This window comes from Lepidochelys kempii, chromosome 26 (assembly GCF_965140285.1).
Source record: "Lepidochelys kempii isolate rLepKem1 chromosome 26, rLepKem1.hap1, whole genome shotgun sequence".
Classification (NCBI taxonomy): Eukaryota; Metazoa; Chordata; order Testudines; family Cheloniidae; genus Lepidochelys; species Lepidochelys kempii.
The window spans coordinates 6,488,627-6,511,570 of NC_136405.1; the positions used below are offsets into that span (position 1 = coordinate 6,488,627).

The 22,944-nt window shown below is 48.0% G+C and overlaps 1 protein-coding gene across 1 annotated transcript in view; it reads right to left on the reverse strand.

Annotated features, from left to right (window-relative positions):
- The window catches only part of PEBP4 (phosphatidylethanolamine binding protein 4), a 202,840-nt gene extending 180,976 nt beyond the window's left edge, over window positions 1-21,864 (reverse strand). The window contains exons 1-3 of the mRNA XM_073325118.2: window positions 21,611-21,864; window positions 18,859-19,004; window positions 16,254-16,386 (exon numbers count right to left, since the gene is read on the reverse strand). Coding sequence (XP_073181219.1) covers window positions 16,254-16,386; window positions 18,859-18,998 — 273 coding nt within the window. The 5' untranslated portion in view covers window positions 18,999-19,004; window positions 21,611-21,864. The remainder of the gene's footprint in view (window positions 1-16,253; window positions 16,387-18,858; window positions 19,005-21,610) is intronic.
- Between the last annotated feature and the right edge of the window lie 1,080 nt (window positions 21,865-22,944).

The window sequence follows — 22,944 nt, forward strand, 5'->3', positions numbered from 1 at the left end:
TATAAACATTTTAATTTGAAAAAAAAAAAAATAAACCCTCTGTAAGCCAGGAAAGAAAACTGAAGTTGCAGCGAGAGAAACGATAACACAATGCATAAGGCCCTAGACTGTGCTAGGAGCCCTGGTTTCTGTTCCCAGCTTTGCAACTGATGCAGTGTGTCACCTTGGGCACGTTACTTCCCTGCTTGGTGCCCGTTTCCCATCCCACTCTTGTCGGTTTAGATTTCGAGTTCTTTGGAACAGGCCCAGTCTCTCTTCAGTGCATCTGTGCAGCCCTGATCTCAGCCGGGGCTTCCTGGCTTGACTGTCACACAACTAAGTGGAAGTAGTTAGAGTCACTCATTTCCCTACAGCCAAAACACTGTGCTGGCCCTTGAGAGACAGCCCTGAAAGTCTCAGTGAAGAACAAGATAACCAGCCAATCTGGTTTCCCATGCCCAGCTCAGCCAGCTTCAGTGGGAGAAAGTAAAATCAGCCCTTGAAAATTCTGTTTCAATAACAACTTTAGCAGCACAGGCCCGTGGGGGGGGGGGGGGTGGTTAAAACCTCTGCTTTTTAACCAGTCAGTGTCTGAGGCTTACATGCCTTTGCACGTCAGCTTTCCCGAGCAGGCGGCTTCTGTAGCCCCAGCTCAGCACAGCTGGCAGAAGCAACTTGCAGTGGTGGTGCCTTTCATCTGTGGGAGTTGACAGTTCAAGGCTGTTCTGAATCCCACTGCAGTGAAACCTGCTTTCCACATAGGAAAATAGAGAAACGAATGGAGTTAGCACTAAAAGCCCCCCCCCGAACCAGAGAGCAACAACATCCCTACCTCAGTTTACAATAGCCTCTGAGGGAAAGAAAAAAAAAAAGTGTTCAGGGCCTTATTCCTTAGACCTAAGATAGTTGGTATGTTCTACTATGAGAAGACAAACAAGGATTGGTTTGAACACACCTTCCTCCAGCCTTAATGCACCTGGAGAGTGTGTTTGAATAAAGCTGCTCCCTACGACTTTGTTCACAAACCCTGGGACAAATTCAGTTCTCCTTACCCATGCAAGCAACCCCTTGGGTGAGGAGAGGAGCAGGATATGGTCTCCTAGCTAGATACATCTCAGGCCAGCCCTGTGAGACGAGAAGCCTGACCCCATCGTACATGCACAGGGAGTGAACTTCAAGAGTGCCCTCGCTGTTTGGAAGCCCCACTTGAGAAAGCTGTCAGAAGTGCCGAGCATCCAGCTGAAGCCACTGGTGCCCGACACCTCCAAAAATTAGGTCAGAGGTGCCTCAAGTTGGCCTCCTCCCCGCCTTCAAAAGGAAAAATAAAAATCAAATCCCTGGCCACTTCAGAAATTGTGTCTTAAGTGACTCAACAAGAATATCAGAGTCAGGACTAGGGGTTTCTGACTAAGCACTAGATCAAGCATTCTCCATACTGCTCCCTCCCCCTGCTCCCCAGCTGTAACACAGCTGCTCAAAAATAAAGTAAGTGTGGCCTTTTTCCACGAGCTTCTCCAAACCTTTATGCCATCAGTGACTGCAACATCTTGAAGCCCAAGATTTCAGGCTAAATATACGGGAGGGGGGAGGGGAGAAAGAAGGGAGAACAGTCTTTTCCATTGTTTCCTGGCGCTCTTATTTTGGAAGCATTAACAGGTTTACCAATCCTTGCCATGTAAATAGCAGCAGCAAAACAATCATGACAACAGTTAGCTTTTGTTTAAAGAGACATGATACAGGAATATAAACAGAAAGTGCCAATGATTAAACAGGGTGCTCGCTATTACAGAGCGAGCCTCCATTACATACATAGGACATGGCATTTCTCGTGATTAATAGACTGAGTGAAGTCTCTGATTACACATTTAACACACCAGACATGTTAATACTCAGAAGCTGGCGAGTTGTGTTGGGTGGGGGTCTGTTTTTTAGCAGGGGAATGTACTTTGAGTATTGAATAAAAACGGTAAATCAAAATATCTAGGTATCTGTATCTGTCCTTTGATTGCTTTGCTATATATATATTTTTTTTTTTTTAAAAAGGCGTGTTTAAGTTTTTCCTCTAGCAACCTCCCATATTTTTTGAACCATTCTTCTTTTCGCTAGTGGGAGGCTACAGATAGCTGAGCAGCTACCCGCAGATGAGATTAATTCTTCTTTTCCTCTTTGTGGTCATTTCTGCTAGCAAGTCCCGAAGCATCAGCAAAGGATTGTTTGGTTATGAATATCCAACAGCTTGCAATATTTGGTTTCAGATCGCACCCTGATACTTTCCAATGACTGCTATCCTGGCTCTTCTAATCCCAATCAGAAACTATCATGCAAACTTCGTAGAGTTTGAAAGTTTCTGTTCAAACCTAGTTGCAGAAGTGAGCAGAGGGGAATAGGAACCATGGCCCATCATCTTCGGATTCTCAGCTCTGATCAAAGCGACCAGCATCTGCTGCTTCAGAGTGTGAAAACCCCTCCTAATGGACAAATATGCATTCATCTGCCATGGGGTAAAGGGTCTTCCTAAACCCAAGCAGGTTAGGGGGAAGCTCGGGCTCTGAGGACTGTGGGTTCACGTCCTAGCTACTGTAAACGCAGAGGAGATTGGTGTTCAGAGACGGCTGATCACTCGCCTGCCCCAAATCTCTGCAGAATTGTGCGCGAGAGCGTCAAACACTTTGAGGCGCTTTGCCACACCCCAGAGAGGTAGGAAGTATCATTAGACCCATCTCACAGAGACACTGTGGTGCAGAAGGCTGAAACGCATCCCTGGACAAGGCCTATACAAAACACTTAAGTCCCACTTCACCCTACACTGTTGGCATGAAGTGGTAGCCTTCTGCTGGTCCAGGGGCAAATCCTCTCCCGCAGAGGAGAATCCCCTGTGGCAGAGCCAGGAACTGAACTCCAATATTAATTTGTATTGGGGTAGCAGCTAGGAGCCTCAATGGCAGACCAGGGCATCATCACACTAGGTGCTGTACAAACAGAACAACAGGAAAATAATGGTCCCTGTCCCAGAGAGAGAACAGGTGGAGAGAGACAGACTGACTGATGAGCTGTTGCAACAATTAGTCTATAATTTTTGCCTGCTTTGGAATTTACCATGGAAAGTAGGTCAAGTTATTTTCAATAAAGAACGTTACAAACTGGTACAAGAGAACCAGACTGACTAAATTAGTTCAAACAAAAGGTCACATTGTTGATACAATTCAAGAACTGTGGAAACTGCGCTGGTTAGAAAACACAAGTGATCTGGAACTGGAACTTAACCAATGAAAATTGGTGTGATGGATCTTAGGTCCAACTGATGGACAAAATAGTGCAGGGTGGGAGGACTCGGGTGAATTATGCCACCCACTTTTTCTCCCTTTGGGGTTCTTACAGAGATTCTTTTAAGGGGGGGAAGTTTTAAGGAACTTTGTTTTCACCTATAAGTGTTTAAAGTCACCATGTTATGACAACATCTAGTCCTTAGCCCGCCAGCAGAGATATTCAATCACCAGCAGTGCAAAAGCATGGGAGAGACTCTGCATTGTGTTCCCTTTCCTTGTAGTGTTATTTTCTGCCCCACTGTTTCTTGCCTCCTATCCTGTCTCACTCTCTTGGCTTTTCATCAAGTCCTGAAATCAATTAAACTGCATCCACCCAAGCCTGCCTTGTCTAAGGAGAAAGAAGACAACCAGATGACAGCCCTGACCAGATCATAACTAACTAGGTTCCAAGCAGCAGGTGTCGTGGTCAACTTGTCAGCCAAAGCATCCACGCCCAACTAACCAGTGGTCCAGTGTTCCAAAACCATCAAACAAAAACTGTATTTCACCCATCTTTTTATCCTCTCTCCTCCACCGTGTGTCTGTCTGCTTGTTGAGAACAGGATGAGTGAACGCACATCATGTGAGGGCACTAAAACTTACTTTTTCCTCCTCAGAGAAAGCTTCCTCTGAAAACAAGAGACACTGGTACTTTGATACAGTCTGCCTAAGTCTGCATGGCACAATCATGCAGCTACAGTTTCAGTATAAATGTTGGTTTTAATTTCTCTCGTTTAATCAATAAACTTTGCCTTTGAGTGAATGCTTTCGTGTGTGCGCCAAGTCACCAAGAAAAAACAAGAGCTCTGTTTAAAAATAACTCCAAACCTACCTACTATTGTTTAATGTTAGACAGTGAAAGTTTATAAACACCTTTAACTCTTTGGGCCTTTGAGAGCAACAGCCAGACAACAGAGCACAAGGAGACAGCATTGGTCAGCATGAGAGGCAGTGTCTCAACCGAGTAGACCACTGGTGTGCTAAGTTTCTTGTCGACATCCTGGCAAAAGAGTGTGTCTGAGGCCAAAGTGGCTTGAGGGAGGTTTACAGGGAGCTTGTCCCAAGCGTGAGGGGCAGCAGGGGAGAAAGCACAAAGATGTCTGCTTGAAAATGTAAAAAAAGTGGGCAACGGATATATCCCAAGCTCCAGTCCAGAGCCTCAACATCAGCACCACCCCCTTCCCTGCTAAGCTCTTCGCCTCAGAAAGATCACGGTGCAGGAATTTCCACCCATTAAGTCTGTGTGGTGTGGATAGGCAGCTGCCTTTCCTCAAAGGTCCATTTTTTTCTATCCCATCTGACTTAACACCAGCTGGTGACAGTGGACAGTCTGGAAGCAGCCAGTCACCACAATCTCACCTGGCTTAGAGAAAGTTTTATTCCTCTCAAGATCAAACGCTAAAGAGAGAGTTTCACGGCATCGCCAGGACAGATCCTCACGGCAATTAAAAATCTTCCTCCACCAAAAGGAGCAGTGTTTAATGCTGCTCTGCAGAGCACATCCCCCAACCGGCGAGCGCGAGACAGCAGACCCGCCAAATGAGGTAGCTAGCAGCTGGGCTAGCTTGTTGATGGCCACGTCCTATTCTCAGCAGGCAATGCTGGGTGCTAGCTTTGTAAGGATCATAGTGGAAGACTATCAGAGCAGCTAGTGCATCCACTGATGGAGGCGACAGCAGGGGCCCAAATCATGCAAGGTACTGCACAACCTTCCCATCTGAAAGCTTCTGCTGCTTTCACGGAGCCTCCCCTCTCTGTGCAGTTCGCCTTGGACTCCAAACTCAGGAGTCACTTGTTCCCTAATGGGACAGTAACGGGGCTAAGTCACTGGCGCACGGACAAGACTGCAGGCTCTTTGCTTGTCAAAGCTAGGTAGGGTCCAAGCACCCCGTCCCTATTTCACGAACCACGCCCAGTGAAATGAGCAAGAGCAGGGGGAGGGCTCAGCAGCTCTGAAAGTTAGGCCAAAATGTTCTCTGCTCCTCATGGTCTCTCTGGTTTCAATCTCGTGCCTATCCCCATGTATCTAAGCACTGTGTAGACACAGGGTGTGCAAACTGCAGTTCTAAAGTCACTTGAGAGATAGTCGAGCTCAAATATTAAGGACTGCTCATGAAGTAATGTGCTATTCACAGAGAGTAAGGAAGCAGAATTGGGTCCTGAGCTTGGGGGTTGCTTGGACGTTTTGTTATCCCCCCAAATTAACACGGATTAAAGTGAAATAGCTAAAACCAAGGAGAGGAGTCAGATATAGGGCCAAATCCTCTGCTGGTGTAAATTGGTGCAGCACTATGGCTTCAGTGGTTCCATGGTGATTTACACCAGCTGAGGATCTGACCTTATGGGTCAGTGAGAAGGCACACATTGTGCAAGATGTGGTTACTAATAGCTGGAGCCCACAGTGTCTAACAGCTGGACAATAGCAACTGTGTTTTTTTGGTTTTGTTTTTTTTTTGAAAGAGAAACACACACACACACACACATATATACCCCTCTTGGCCAGACCACCTGTGAAACAAGTTTGGTTGGATCTCAGCCCAGTTTCTAATGACAGGAGTCCATATCCCAATAAAGTCACTCCACTGAACCCGGCCTCCTTGTTGGCAGTCTCAGCTGAAGAGTCAAACTCATCTCTGGGCTGAGAGATCAGGGGTAAGCAGCTTCAGCCCCAAAAGCATCACTGCCCCAGACAATTGCAACAGGCCTAAACACAAGACTCCAGCCTGAAAGTGCCTCCTGAGATGGAGCGCAGCATCTTCCTCATGGGCCTGCAGCAATGAGCCGCACATCTGGAGGCTTCAGGGGTTAGAAAGAGAATCACCATTAATGCCATCTGCCAGCACCTGCAGTCAGATTAAATTTAAAGACCTATGCGATTGCAGTGAATGAGAACCTTTCACCCCCCCTGCCAAGGGTCATCAAGAATGTGACACGCCTTAATAAGTTAGCCTTGCTGTTTCCATTATCATCACCATCCACATTTTGCAGATTGGGAGGCTGGGCACAGGTGCTGGAACAGTTTTTGTAGTGGGGGTGCCGAGAGCCACTGAGCCACATTGTAAACCCTGTATATCATGGAAACCACTTTCAGCGAGGGGGTGCGGTAGCACCCCCAGTTCCAGCACCTATGGGCAGGCCTGGGGTATTGGGGCATGGAGAGGACAACAGATCGCATACCCCATCCCAGGACAGGAGGAGAGAGGCACCACACACCGGGTGCAAGAGGCAACATTCGTAGAGGAAGCAGGCGAGGGGAAGATGGTTTCATCTCCAGTGGGGACAAAGCAAAGTTCCATCAGCCTGGCCTTCCCCAGTGGGCGTGCTCTACAGACACCACCGATCATCCCAACACCGCCAACACAGCAAGATCAACTGCCCTGTGTCCTCTGACGGGTCGGCTTCAAAGACAGCTGCGTGGAAATCTCACAGGATACACAATGACTAGATGGGGACTGGATTTCAATCCTTGCCAGGAGGTCAACCGGCTTCTGTGCTAACCAACTGCAGGGAAATTGAGATGTTGCATTGGATGGACCCCTGTGTGTCCTGAACACGCACTGCAAAGCGGCTTGCGTGTGTTACTGTGTGAAAGGGTGGGGGGAGGAGAAGAGAATCTCTCAGAACGTGCAAAGCCATGGATAACTCCAACATCCCTGGCTTTATGCATCACCGCAAAACACCCAGAGAGGGTGACCAGATAGCAAGTGGGAAAAACTGGGACAAAGCCCCTAATTGGGATATCTGGTCACCCTACCCCCAGACACCACAACGACAGAAAGGTAGCGCTGCATCACTTTCTTCCCTGGACTTCAGGGTTGTCTTTGTTTATAGCCTGTCCTCTAGTCAAACACTTCACACTCATTTTATCGAAAAAGTGAAACTTCCCCACAATTTCCACATTGGTGTCCTCTTGTTCTCTCCCCCCAAGCCCAGTCGGTCCCATGTGCCAGATATTTTGAGTGGCTACTGACCCCATTTTCTCCGACACCCCATGGAAAGGTTTTATACATTGTTCATACAGAAACATGGTACCACCTTCAGGCAAAACAGTGGCTTAAAAAGGATCAAATCAGGAAGACTGAAATTTGCCCTGTGAAGAGACATCTTATTTACCAAGGATCACCACAGCAGGATTGCGGAACATGCATGTAGAATTTGACCTCCTCTGGTATCATTAATAGCTGGGACTGGTGGGGAAAAATCTCACGCCCCCCCTCCATGGGAAATGGAGGTGCATAGTTTCCTAGGAAAACCAAAATCTATAGTGTTTTGGTTCTTCAAAAAGCCAGCTTTCCACTGTAAGCAAGACACTTCCTGCAAAAAAGATTTTATTTAATCAAAAATGGAAAAATCCTGATCAGCTTTACACTTAGCTCTTTCTTCAGAATTTAACAATCAAGTAGCAAAAAACACCCATCAGTATCATTATCCCCATTTTACAGATGAGGAAACGGAGGCAGAGAGGTGAAACAACTTGCCAAGTTCACACAGTGAGTCAGTGACAGATGGGTAGAACCCCTGACTCCTGACCCTCAAAACCCAGTTCTAAGCATGAGAAACGCTATCACCCGCTGGGATGTCCGTCAGAGGGCACACCTATGGGAATCCACAGAGGGAGGCACCTTCTGTTCCACCTGAAGACCATGAGTAACTACACCACACTGCAGATCTGGAGCTTAGCTTATATCAGCCATGCCCCAATCAAAACACTAGTTTCCAATTCCAGACAGACAATCTCACCTGCAGGCAATTCCTTTTGTTGGAAACGGACATTACGAGAGCGCCTCCAAACTTCAAAAGCATCCTAAGGCATTCAAGGGTTAAGAATATATACAAAAGCACGGCCCTTTAGAGTCAGCTCTGCGTTTCAGATCTCACTGTGCATTGCCCCTTGCTGAAAATTAAAAATACTATAACGTGCTGCAAAACCCAGCACATTGTGTGCTTTTCTGTCTCTCTGAAAGACTTATTTGGAAACCTTCCAAGCTGTTCAGGAGCAGGTTAGTCAGCCAGCCTGCCGCACACACACACTTCTTTAGAGAGAAGAGCCTGCAATGTACAGCATTCATGCAGCGCCCCCTGCTGGCTGACACCAGTGGCTCCAAAAGCGTGCCTTGAAAGCAGTTTCTACGAAGAGGGTCAAACTAGGAGGAGGACAGAGGGTAAAACTCAGTAAACACGAGAACGTTGGGGCATTTGTCCAAACAGTGAGAACTGCTGAACCGCGGAGTCATGTCTCAAAAGAGAAGAGACTGAAGACTTGTTGCTGGGGACACTAGAAGCCAACAGGCTTGATGTCCAGATTAGGAGGATTCAGAGTAACAGCCGTGTTAGTCTGTATTCACAAAAAGAAAAGGAGGACTTGTGGCACCTTAGAGACTAACCAATTTATTTGAGCATGAGCTTTCGTGAGCTACAGCTCATGTCTTCTGCAGTTTCCACAGTATGTATCCGATGAAGTGAGCTGTAGCTCACGAAAGCTCATGCTCAAATAAATTGGTTAGTTTCTAAGGTGCCACAAGTACTCCTTTTCTTTTTGCAGATTAGGAGGAGCAATCTTCCACTGTGCTGGGTTAAATGGGGTTTTGTGGATTGTTTCTATTTTCTAATGCCACCAATTCTAGCATTAAAAGTGCAGCTCACCCTGAGAAAGAGGTGCTAGAAACAGCAGCTCAGTGACTCCGGACAAATTCTGCTCGAGTTTAGGGGGAGCTAGATTCTTCACCCCACGCTCTTTAACTGCCAATCTGACCAACTCAGCCTGGGATCAGAGGTGCAAGCTGACCTCGCTCCTCATGGGCCATCACCAGATTCTGCAGGCCAATTTCTGGCCTTGGTTACACCAGTGCACTCTCACTTACTTGAATCAGGCCCTTTGTCTAGGCAGTGAGGCCTAGTGGCAAGAGCCATGGACAAGCACTCTGAAGACAATGGTTCTATTCCCAGGTCTGCTACTAGCCTGCTGATTGGCCTTGAGAAAGTCACTTCCCGTCTATGCCAGTCACAATACTGACCTTTCTAAAGTGCTTTGAGATCTATGGATGAAGAGCCATATGTAAGAGCTGCATATTAACACCCCAATGATGGCTGCTTGAGGGGTTCCCCCCTCCCCACACACACACACACTCTTTTCAGGACAATTGTACTTCAAACAACTTGGGCAACATGGAGGGAGATTCCTTACCACCACCAAGTGGCCAGTGAAACTGGTTCTCAACCCAGGAGCTTATCAACTGTGCAGTAAACCCCACCCCAGAGTACTAGCTTAAAGTTTCTTCTGTGTCAGTTGCATCTCAAGATTGCACCATCTGCTGCTGTGTTTTCAGTGCTGAAAAGAATGACTGGCAAAGTAATCAACGGGAAACCGGGAAATCTCAGTGTTCTATCAGATATACAGAAAAAGTATTAAAGAAGAGGCATCAATGGACTGTGGCTATTTGTTTGCTTGCATTCAAAGACCATATCCTCTAGGACGGTCACCTTGCAATGCGAGCCCGTTAGCTGCTAAGCAAGGTTAGGGCTGCTCTGTATTAGAATGGGAGACCTCTGTGTACCACTCCGGGGCAGCAATGGTGATTCTTCAGGTGGTGTTTCAGATGACAGGCAAGCAGGAGGTCCCGACCACGTGGTCATAAGAGAACGCAGAGCACTTGCTACCCGAGTAACCCGAGCATCCTGGCCCCATTCCATCGCCATTCTCCCTGGAGTGCTTGCAAGAAGAATAAAAGGTCAATGGTGCCATCTAGCAGTCTTCTACAAATATTCTCTGTGTATATATAAAGTCTGCTGCAGTTTCCACGGTATGCATCCGATGAAGTGAGCTGTAGCTCACGAAAGCTCATGCTCAAATAAATTGGTTAGTCTCTAAGGTGCCACAAGTACTCCTTTTCTTTTTACAAATACAGCAAGCACTTCACATGGCTTGCAAATCTCTCATGCAACAGCATCCCCACGTGCTGTACCACACCCCCCTCTCCAGTGCAGAACGGAAAAAGGAGAATGCCGCACTTTAAACACCATGAGTCAAGATTCTGTACAGCCGAGAGCCTTGTGTAGTCCTTGACACCCACAGAAAGTCAATGCAAAGTTTGGAAGCGCTGGTATCTGTCCCAAGGTTATTTACTGGTTTGCAACATACATGCTGCAGCAGGAAAAACACCAGGCTTAACATGCTGGCTTACAGTGACGGTCGTGCTCTGGTGACGTTCAGCTGTTTATTTCTCCTTTATGGCTAGATAGGAAGCGAAGCTTAATCTCCTAGCTGCGTAACTAGCCAGCAGCCTGCATCGCACCTTTGTGTCTCCTCTCTGCTCCTACTCATGCCTGGAACTGCCTCTCTTCATTCCAATCCCTCCTCGAGATGCCTTTTTTCTTGAAAGCCTTTCAGCGACAATGCCCAAGGAATAACGACAAGAGCCTTTGCCCAGTGAGCAGCATGTGGTCGGTGTCTTCCTTAGGCTGCAATCTCCTTGGCAGAGGGATGGTATCTTACTTCAAGTCTGACCAGCCCCAGGCCACGAAGAGGGTAATCAAATCCCACTGCTCCTGGACCACTCTGAATAGCCCCCCAGGCTCCTGGCTGACTTTGCTTTGGCCCATTCAGCAGGGCCCAGCTTTTAGTTTCCCCGGCCAGAGAACGGAAATACCAAGAGACTGAGCCCGTGAAGCTATTGCTGCCGGTCGGTCCTAAAGAATTCTGGCTAATTGAGGAGTCCAGTTTAAAGAGCCAATGGAAGAGAATTGGGAAGGCATTCTCGGTACATCTACATTGTGATAAAACCACCGCTGCAGCTGGTCTGTGCCAGCTCACTTGGGCTTGCGGACTTAGGGGGCCATAAAATGGCAATGTAATGGCAGACATCTGGGCTTGGGCTGGAGCCCAGGCTGTGAGACCCTTCCCTCTTGGAGGGTAGGGATACCCCCAGGCAGGCCCAGGGAAACATTCGGTTTGGATTCACTTCAGAGTCCACCCAAGATTCAGGTTCACCACAAAGTTTCCCAGGTCTGGGATTAAACCCCTCAAGCTTTGTTTGGTGACAGTCCTCCAAGTGGTTCAAAAGCAGAGATGGGAGCAAGACACAAAATTCAGACCTGGGCCCGATCATTACATTTGGGCCCATTTGCAAACATTTGGATCCAGGATCAGATTTCAAACTCCCAAACATTAGAGAGAGATTCAGATCTTGGTTCCCCCTGCTCCTGTGCTGGGTCAGGTTGGCTGAACCCAGCCCACCCTTTGAGTTTGTCATGTTGCAGTGGGGGAGGTTTAGATTGGATATTAGGAAAAACTTTTTCACTAAGAGGGTGGTGAAACACTGGAATGCGTTACCTAGGGAGGTGGTAGAATCTTCTTCCTTAGAGGTTTTTAAGGTCAGGCTTGACAAAGCCCTGGCTGGGATGATTTAACTGGGAATTGGTCCTGCTTCGAGCAGGGGGTTGGACTAGATGACCTTCTGGGGTCCCTTCCAACCCTGATATTCTATGATTCTATGAAGCCTTCGGGGTTTGTTCCTGTACAGCTGCATCCGGCCACCACAGTACAAGTGTCACTTGAAGCAAAAGCTTGGCTTCTATCCATTGCCCAATAGGGGTCGCTACCATGCTACAAGTAGCTTATTCCCCAAGCAGGCTTGGTTAATCAGCTGGGTTACGAAACAGACAGGTGGGAAAGAACTAGAGGAGGAGAGGGAATTTACTGCTGGGTCATGTTTAGTTACTTGTTTCCCCTCTTTGTGGGGTCAAGAGCTGTCATGATGCACAACGTTGCTGACAACCACGATCTCTCACTGCCCAGTGCCCACCCACAGGGGCTTCCTGCTTCACACCCTCTAGCTTGCCAAGCGTAGCAGCCAGTGAATCCCTTTCCTAGACAAGGGTCTCCATCCCAGGAACTCACAGTGGGGTGAATAGGTTTCCTCTCCATTCTCCCTTCCCCTACCTATCCCACCCTGCCAGTGCCAGTGCCCAAGCCCAGAGGCATTCAGCATTTTTCCAGACAGCCAATGGCTCTCCTCACAGTGATCTTCCGTCAGATGGCGGTTTGGGTAGATCTCACTCCGGATGCCATCAGTGCCACTCCATGCATCCATGACAACACCAGGTGCTCCCTCACTGAGTTCCAGAGCACTCCCAGTCCTGGAGCGATGGACTGAGCATGGACCCCAAGCTGTGATGCCCCTGCAAGGTAGTAGGATGCGCTGTCGCTCGACACCCAGGCTGGTTCGTGATTGCCATAGGGACTGAAGAGGAGGCTCTCAGGCAGATTGCTGCTGGTAGAGAGCCTCCGACAAGAGCCAGACATTGACTGGGTTAAAGGAGATGTCGAGTAATTGATTCTAGAAATGGGTCTCAAGAACAAACCTCGCCCCTAAACCTTCCTCCCTCCTGTTCCCTTTCAGATACCACCAGCCCCTCTCCTCCTTGTCTGGAGCCAGCCTGAGCCAAGACACACCTGTATGCTTCCTGCAGGGCCAGCAGGGGCTGCTGTTGGTACGGAACAACTACTCCCTTCCATCTCTCCCTGAAAACTGGCTTACGCTCCATGCGGCGCATTCACCTAGGCCTAGGTGGTTTGGGGACTGGGTCAACTTCAGCTCAGAGTCACTTCTTCCAAAGCCCTTGCTACTGCAGTACAGCCACTCCAAGTGCCCCTTGACAGGACACAGGAGCCTGGGGAAAGATCCCGGGGCAGCTACACCAAGCTGCGTCGTTTAGAAATAAGAGCTAGTCTTTGAATCTGATTGACGCCTCCTACCGCCTGACCAATGCGGTGCAGAGATGGGCAGGAGAGGTCATTCGCTAATGCACATACAGATGCATCCGATGAAGTGAGCTGTAGCTCACGAAAGCTCATGCTCAAATAAATTGGTTAGTCTAAGGTGCCACAAGTCCTCCTTTTCCTTATACAAATGCTTGGAGGCGCAATTGTTACATGGCGCCCCCATAGCTAATAAAGCTACAAGACTGTGTGACAGTCCGGTTTGCACAAGTTACAAAAAATCTGCAGCTACGCACTACTACAATACCCCACCCATTGCCATATTACACAGTTCACTCTGGCTGTTCAGCCTGTGGTGTCAGACCAAACATTGCACACGAACGGTGTCAGGGACACGGCCCAGTAATATAGCTCCCAAACTAAGGTTTTGGGGAAAAAAAGTTTTGCAAAACCAAGCCAAAGACAGTTATTTGCAAGTTCATTTCTACTTTAATCCAAACAAACAGAGAACTTTGAAATCTGCCAGATAATTGGTTTGCAACCAAAATCCTGCAGCTTTGAACTAGTTCAGGAGAGTCAGGAAGGGACACCAACTAGATTCCAAAGTGGAACTGACCAACCCAAAGGGGGTTTTGTTTCCTTGTTTTTTCAGAAGCGCTATGTGTAAGCTTGTCTCTTTTGGTCAACAGAAGTTGGCCCAGTAAAAGATATTACCTTACCCTGCTTATCAGTCTAGTTTAGATATCCATCAGCAGTGGAATACAAGTAGTGAGCAGCTCCAGAAATAAAAAGAAAATTGTTTAAGGGGTCAGATTTAATAATCCAAGAGGCCACTAGTAACACAGGCAAGAAAATTTGCTTTAAAATCATGTTTGTAAAAAACAAACAAACAAACAAAAAAAACCAGACCTGAGCTCTTAAGAGAGCTCACATGGTTGAAGTGCAGACAGACTGTGAGGTTTTTCGCAAGCACTCCCCGTTATATTTCCACAACAACCAGAAAGTCAGACATTAAATTGCTTCAGCCATCCACGAAATAACTGGGCAGAAAAGCCAGCTGAGCAGTTATCTTCAAAAATCAATACAAGTGAAATCTGACCCGAAGAGCTCGGGAATTTGGAAACCAAGCAGCAGAAAGCCCAGCTACAGTCAGTGTTTAGTGTCCGTGAATTTAAAAAGTTACAGAAAAGAAGCTCTGGTTACATTTGATCTGACGTTTATGTCCAACAGCCCTGGAATTGCACTTTTATGAAGATGCCAGGGCCAAGTCCACTAGGTGTATGTTCAGCTGTTGGTCCACCTCCGCTCCCAATGCGGCCAGTGGAGGCGTTTTCCACTGAAGACAACAGACGCAGACAGAGACCAATGAGGAATTTTTAATTTTTTTTTTTTTTGAAAGTCCCACCCAGAATCTGAATCTCCTGTTTCACTCAATGCATCTCAGCTGCACTTTGATGCTTGGCTGAAGCAAGAGCTGGTTTTCTTCCACAACACAAGCAGCCCCCGCAGAGCGCCCAAGTTTAACGCTCTGTCTGGGCTCAACACCAACCACTTAGCTCCCTCCCTGGGAGCATGTTTTATGCAGAGCACAGATTACTAGCTACAATCCCATCTGCTGAGGGGGGTCAGTGAAAAACTTCAGGTTCTCGAGGTATGTGGTGGAGTATTTCACAATGAAATTACAGGTTTCAGAGTAACAGCCGTGTTAGTCTGTATTCGCAAAAAGAAAAGGAGTACTTGTGGCACCTTAGAGACTAACCAATTTATTAGAGCATAAGCTTTCGTGAGCTACAGCTCACTTCCTCAGATGCATATCGTGGAAACTGCAGCAGGCTTTATATATACACAGAGAATATGAAACAATACCTATTCCCACCCCACTATCCTGCTGGTAATAGCTTATCTAAAGTGATCATCAGGTGGGCCATTTCCAGCACAAATCCAGGTTTTCTCACCCTCCACCCCCCCCCCCCACAAATTCACTCTCCTGCTGGTGATAGCCCATCCAAAGTGACAACTCTTTACACAATGTGCATGACAATCAAATTGGGCTATTTCCTGCACAAATCCAGGTTTTCTCACATCCCCCCCACCCCCATACACACACAAACTCACTCTCCTGCTGGTAATAGCTCATCCAAACTGACCACTCTTCAAGTTAAAATCCAAGTTAAACCAGAACATCTGGGGGGGGGGGTAGGAAAAAACAAGAGGAAACAGGCTACCTTGCACAATGACTTAGCCACTCCAAGTCTCTATTTAAGCCTAAATTAGTAGTATCCAATTTGCAATTTAGGCTTAAATAGAGACTTGGAGTGGCTAAGTCATTATGCAAGGTAGCCTGTTTCCTCTTGTTTTTTCCTACCCCCCCCCCCCAGATGTTCTGGTTTAACTTGGATTTTAACTTGAAGAGTGGTCAGTTTGGATGAGCTATTACCAGCAGGAGAGTGAGTTTGTGTGTGTATGGGGGTGGGGGGGATGTGAGAAAACCTGGATTTGTGCAGGAAATAGCCCAATTTGATTGTCATGCACATTGTGTAAAGAGTTGTCACTTTGGATGGGCTATCACCAGCAGGAGAGTGAATTTGTGGGGGGGGGGGGGGGTGGAGGGTGAGAAAACCTGGATTTGTGCTGGAAATGGCCCACCTGATGATCACTTTAGATAAGCTATTACCAGCAGGACAGTGGGGTGGGAATAGGTATTGTTTCATATTCTCTGTGTATATATAAAGCCTGCTGCAGTTTCCACGATATGCATCTGAGGAAGTGAGCTGTAGCTCACGAAAGCTTATGCTCTAATAAATTGGTTAGTCTCTAAGGTGCCACAAGTACTCCTTTTCTTACAACGAAATTAGGCTCCCCAGTGTAAAGACAGCTCTTGTCCTTTAAGAGAACGGGACGATTGAATTCCTGTTCCCTGATTCCCAGAGGACACGGTCTCCTAACTATGCGCTTCCTTGCAGTGTATTATTCAGACACTACAGTCTGTGGACAGTGTGGAGTTCCAGGCAGGGGTATGGTCCTTGGGAAACAAGGCCGGAGCCTGAGCTGCGTGGAAGCCTGTCGGTGCCTATCTATAAGTGGTAGCTATTTTCTCTAATAAATGCCTCCCGTTTAAGGCAAACTGATTCAAGATCACGTGAGAGATTTGTCCACATTTAATCCACAATCCAAATACCTAGACAAAAGCCCACAGATTGTTCGATATGGCCCAGTTCAACTACACAGAAGAGACTTGATTGAGGTTTTACCTTGTCAGCCTGTGGATACACAATCGTTGGGCTGCGCCATTCCTTGCTGATCCGTTTCCGGTACTGATTGCACTTGGGGATGTACGTGCAGCCAACATCTCCCAGCTCTGGGTAGAAAACCTCCAAGTCCCCTCTGGAAAGAAATAAGGGGCAGGAGGAGAGAAACACTTGGGTGAGACTGTGGTGTGTAGGGCTGCTTTTGTGGGGAAGTGAATCAGCTCTTATTTTCTGAGGTCCTTAAACCAGGGCCATGATACTGAAAGGAAGGTGAATTCTCAGCCCCCTTGAGCCTTCCCTTAGTGGTTCATCTCTCAGAGCACAACGGAAGTGCTTTACTGAGCTGGGATCTGAGATGTAAAACCCAGCGCTTGGCCATTTGTGATCTTCAGAGACCTTTTGGCACATCGTTAGCACCTATTGTACCTGCTCAACATCTGATGAAGTGAGCTGTAGCTCACGAAAGCTCATGCTCAAATAAATTGGTTAGTCTCTAAGGTGCCACAAGTACTCCTTTTCTTTTTGCGAATACAGACTAACACGGCTGTTCCTCTGAAACCACCCTAACTGGGAAATTCCAGCCCACCTGTCGTTAGAAGCAGATCATTGAAGTGTCATAACATTGTGCTAGATTCCGTTGTGCTTTATTTCCCAAAGGTGCACAAAAGCAAGAGATGCGATTGGAGTCCCCCTGGCTGGGGCATGCTTCCCTTCTCCTTTGCCCAGCGATTAAGGTTTTAGTCTGGGACTTGGGAGTCCCCAATTCAATTCCCTGCTCTGCCACAAGCCTCCTGTGTGACCTTGGGCAAGTCACTTCATCTCTCTGTGCCCCAGTTCTTTTCCCCATCTGTAAAATGGTGCTAAAAATGCACCATCATCAGAGGGCACTCTGATGCTACAGTTCCAAGGGCCACATAAATACCCAAGGCAGACTTCTGAATCATTTTTCCTTATCACATCATGTAACACTACAGAGGAACTGCCCATTGTCATGGGCCTACAACAAACTGCACTATAATCAGAACTACAGGTCATGCCTTTATGCAGGCTGCAGATCAACAGAAAGGAGATGGCATGGCTTCGGGCTGCCCTAAAGATTAGCTGGAGCTGACATGAACCTTGTTAGAGGAGCAGTTAATCCTCCAGCCAGGGGGGGAAGCTAAGTGAATCCACAATATATGCACAAGACAGGAACGATTGTGCACATAGGGCAGGAGAGGTGGAGAGTTCAAAGCAAGATGTTCTTGTTTGTGACACGTGGGAGGAAATCAGAGATGGGATAAAATATACTACTAAGTAGCAAGGTTAAGTCTACACTGACTTTAATAATTTGGGAGCTCGGTTTAAGTTGCTTATTTTAAAAAGAGCATTTCAGTTCACCTTGGAAAAATGGAAATGCTATTTTTTATGCAAAAGTCCTTAGTAATACCGTTAAAAATAAAAAGGAAAGACATATGCACTGTCCCTTCTTGTCTACTACCAGCCTCCTAGCTGGGCTTCTGTGTCCAACACCCCACACAAATCCTCAACAGAGTTTGAGCCACAGCCCTTCAGCACCAAAACCACAGATCTCCTACAACCTGAGCGAAGGGGCACCATTGTTAGCTGGTAACATTAGTGGCCTATTATTCTCCAGTGGAGCAGCTGTTAGAAGGAGGCATAAGGTGGGTTACTTCCCCACAACCTTGATGCCTTCCCTTTTGCTCCCAAGGCCCGTAAAAGTAGCTTTCCTGCATTCTCCCCCTTTCAAAGCTCAGCTCAAGTCATCTCTTGGTATGCTCACTTTTCAACTTCCAAGGTCTCTCCCCTACCCTGGCTATTCTTTTTTTTTAAAAGAATAGCCTTTCCTCAAAACAAAAATCTCTGCAAAAAAGCTCTTTAGAAAACAATGTGAAAAACCCCACAAGAAAAACATGTTTGGTGGGGGGGGGGGGGTTTAAGCCTGCTCTAGCTATTATTTATCTTCATCTTTGAGGCAGTGAAGCATTTTGCGGGACAGGCTATACAAAATAAAGTTACAATTGACTGTATTGTACAGGTCAAGGAATGACTCAAACGTGACCAGGTGAGGATGCAAGGACCAACCTTGCATAAAATAACACAAAGACTAGAAGTCCCAGTGGCCTGTACTTTATCTTGGTCAGAACTTAAGGTCAACATCAGAGCAGACAGACAAGGAATTTAGCTTTGCCCTGCCATGCAGTGAAGGCTCGAATTCACTACACTAGATTTACGAAGGACCTGGATAACATTACGACCAATAGCATTTGTAGCTGCAGACCGAAAAAGAAGGGAAATCAGATTTCATGCTTCAGGGCACCATTAGTTTACCACAAGGGTCAGGAAGGGTCACTGTCCTTTCCCTTCCTTTGCGTGCAGGATTACACATGGAGACCCACTGCATGGGGAACTACCTTCTTTGACGTATGAGCTTAGCCTACAGCTGGCCGCCAGAGGACACCTGGCTTATCAGGTCAATCTGGAATGGCAAGTCCTACATTCCTGAGCATGTTGGGACCTGCAGGCTGCTCCTCCACAGGGCCCCCAGATACATGGTGTTTCAGGGCACTGGCATGTCCGAGCACAGCAACAAGTGGAAGCTGCTCACCTGCAGAACTTGTAGTCCTGTCCGGTCAGCTTCTCAAAGACGCAGGTGCCCATCTGTTCATCCCCTGCGAAGGCCTCACTTCCCCAGGCAGCGACGCCAACCAGGCCTGCAACCAGCACCACAGCAGCCAGCAGCTTCATCCTGACCTGTCAGGGACCAAGGGACATCATCAGGTTAGAGCTTCCTACTGGCAAAGCAGCAACCCAGACCTTCTCAGCAAGGCCTCTCCTCCCACACACAGGCTCCCTTTGGCACCGAGCGCAGTACAGCGGTTTCCTGAAGAGCTAGCCCTCCACCAGAGCACGCACCTCATCTCCCTTTCAGCAAGACTGTTTGCAGCTACCTTGCTATTTCACTAGCAGTGTGAGCGTTTCCACTGCATCTCTTAGCCCTGCTCGTTATCTAGTCCTGGAGATAAGCTGCAGACAAAGTAAAGCCATTCTTACAATCACTTTTGCCTCTGCCAATTCCACATCTTTTAAATCTCCCTTATGTCAGAGGGTAATTGCATTTACTAATGACAGACAGCGCCAGGGAAGGCAGGACTCCTGCCAGGCTATCTGCTGCTCGCCCTTAGGAAGGCCTTGCTCCTCGGAGGGCCCCATTGCTACCTTGTAGAACAGGCAACTGAGCAGACCTCAGAAAAAAATTCAATCAGCTGCACTTCCGCGGTTGGCTTTGGGTACTCAGGAGGGAGAGGACGGCGAGTGGCTTTCCCTTGCTGTACCTGATGCAAACTCAATTTCAAGTGTACCCACTACTCCGCCATGCCCCCCCAGGCCATACTCCCTCTCTCTTCCCCCAGGTCTTGTCGTCCTTTCTTCCAGCATCATGCAGCTATAGCAATGGATCTACCAATATTTTCCTGAACACAGTCATGGACGCAGCCTGCTACACTGCCCTGAAGCTCTGGTACTGGCCTCTGCCGGAGACAGGATCCTGGGCTAGACGGACCATTGGTCTGACCTAGCACGGCAGTTCTTGCATTTTGAATAAATACTGCAGCTCCAACCCACACGCAGCTGGAGCAGATGGGGTTTTGGGCTGAACCCAGAAAACCCCAGAAAGAGAAGACATAGTGTTCTGGTCTCCCTTCTGATCCACCATCCCATCTACTGGCCCATGTTGTACTGGGAGTTAGGAGACCTGGATTTGATTCCCCGAAGTACAAGCCTGGCTCTGTTTCTGCCTCCCCTGCACCCCTCCTTTGTTTTATCCTTTTAGACTGCAAGCTCTTGAGGACAGGAATCCTCTCACTATGCACATACAGTGCCTAGCATACCCAGGCCTCCAGAGTATTGTTTGGACTACAGTAGTGCCTAGTCCCCATCCATATGTACCGCGTCTTAGAGTGGACTGCTCAGAGAGCGCGCGTCCCGAGGGACAACACCCTGTTGGCTAGTCAGTGATCAAAGCAGACATCCTTTCTCTGCGGTACTAGCCAGGGTTAAACCAAGGTTTCTCTCTTCTGAGTCGTGATGCGAGTTCCCTGCTGCTTTTTGTAACACACTGAAGCACAGCTTCGCAGTGTGGGGGAAGAAGAGGGAGGTTTGCATGAAACACGGCCTCATTTCACCCAAGAAGTTCAAATGAGTGCACTTAACTACAGAGAACGATTTCCATGGACAACGCAGCTAGCCAGCTCCTACCGCCCCCAGCTCATCACTGAGTGAGAAGGGGCTTTGGAGCCTCAGCATAGAGACCTAGGAAACAGGAATTCGTTCTGCATATTTTTAAATCAAGGTTGGAGGTTCCCCCCCACACTAAGATCTCTGCTCTAGTTCAAACAAGAATTAGTTCAAGGAAGTCCTCTGACCTGTGCTAGGCAAGTCAGATTAGATGACCACACTCTGCCTTTATAAGCTATGAAGCCAGGAAGATGTTACAGCTGGGGCTCCCATTCTCGACAATCACACACAAATTCACTTCAAGCGGTTCCACAACAGCCTCTCGAAGTGGATTCCCTCCAGTTACTAGGCAGAGCCTGTCCCCCACCAGAGGGGTTGGGACACCTTTAAGCCTTCAGTGGAGCCGTATCATTATTCAAAATTTGTAAATCAAGAAGGGGTCGGAGTGCTTATTCCAGGAGAACTATGGATTTTTATGTGGTAGGACGCTTTGGGTATATTTACGCTGCCATAAAAAACCCCACAGCGATAAACCCCACTGGTCTCAGAGCTGGGGCTAGCCGACTCGGGCTGGGGCTATAAAACGGTAGTGTAAATGTTTGGGCTTGGGCTGGAGCCTGGGGGGAAGGTCTCAAAGCCCGGGCTCAGGCCTGAGCATCTATGCTGCAAATGTATAGCCCCCCCATCCCAAGTCAGCCGACCCAGGCCAACCTGGGTCTTCTTTTGCAACGTAGATGCACCCGTACAGGCCCCACCAGAGAACAGGGCCCCATTGAGCTAGGTGTCGTACATACAGGCAGTAAGAGACTGTCCCCGCCCAAGAGCCTGCAATGGATACAACAGCCAAGCAGATGACTGGCAACTGAGGACTGAGATTAAGTGACTTGCCCAAGGCCAAGCAGGAGTTGGATACAAGTCCCACTTAAGCGCATTAAGCATGAGTCTATCTTTCCTGTTGGCCTTCCTTACATGTCTTTCCCCTTCTCTGGGGCACCTAACTGGGTTTCTGCCTCTCTTGGTTACTCCTGAAGAATTAGGGAGCAAACAGGGAGAGGAGATAGCCCTTCCAAAGCCCCCTCTCCCGAAGCAGGTCATAGCCCACCCCCCAAATCTCTGCAGTTTACCTGGAGCAGAAGAATCAGGCCAGGCTGGAGCAGGGAACTGATCTGCCTCAAGCAGGCGGATAAACACTGCAGTGGGCTGGACTTTGTAACCCTCAGTCATTCCTCGTGCCCGGCCAGAGTGACAGTTAGCAGGTGCCAGGGAGGGAAAATGAGAGGAGCAGGGAAGGAGGAGCTGAAGCCGAACGGGTTTTGCAACGGTCAATCATCTCAGACTTGACAGTTAGAGGCAGGTTCCGATTCTGGCTCCCTGTTCTCTTGTGTGTGGGGTAAGGGGAGGGCACGGAGTATTCAATGAGGGTTAGTGGATAGGCTTCCTTCTGGGAAGATCTTGACATTAGAGGGAGTTGTCCTCTATCTCCAGCTGAGGAAGCAGGGAGGGTACATTTTAGGTTGCTATGGAGATGGTTTCTTCAGTAGGAGAGCAGAGGGCGAGACTGGAAGCCGGGGATGGGAGAGAGAGAATATATGCGAGGAGAGGCAAACAGCCAAGAGGAAAAGGGCAGCTGCTAATTCCTAGAGTGAGAGACCAGTCTGGGGTGACCAGTCATTTTGTAGGTGGTGTCCCCCAGTTCAATATGCACCTTGTATTTTACATGCTACCCCTTCTATAGGGCTTTTCATGAGAGGATCCAATAGCGCTTTACAAACAAACACTTACCTACCTCCTGGGTGGGAGCATGGAGAAAGGGGTTATGTTCCGAGAAACGGAAAGATGAAGAGGTTAAGATACAGATCCAAGGCAGTGTAACAAGTGGGAGAGCAGGAATAGAACCCAGGAATCTCAACGCCCTGTCCCACAGCTCTGAGAGACCCCGCTCTCGGCAAATCCTAGATTGCAGTTCCTTTGTTCTAGTCGCTAGACCAGCGGTTCTCAAACTTTTGTACTGGTGACCCCTTTCACATAGCAAGCCTCTGAGTACAACACCCCCTTATAAATAAATTTAAAAACACATTTTTAAATAACACCATTATAAATGCTGAAGGCAAAGCAGGGTTTGAGGTGGAGGCTGACCGCTCATGACCCCTCATCTAATAACCTCCTGACCACCTGAGGGGTCCCAACCCCCAGTTTGAGAATCCCTGTTCTAGACAATCCCAGATCCCCATTTATATAAATCCTAAACTCGCCCAGGTTTGAGCAAACCCTATTCCCATCTCAGTAGGTTGTGAGAAGGCTTTCGGCATACGTTCTAAGACTGGCAAACTCTGGGGCTCCCACCTTAATTTTCAGAGGGTGCATGTCTAGAAAGAACCAGAAGAGTGAATATCTGCATTACTACATCCCCGAGCGACTGCCTCCAAGTTAAGCGGGAAGGATCCAGTCTTGAGACATT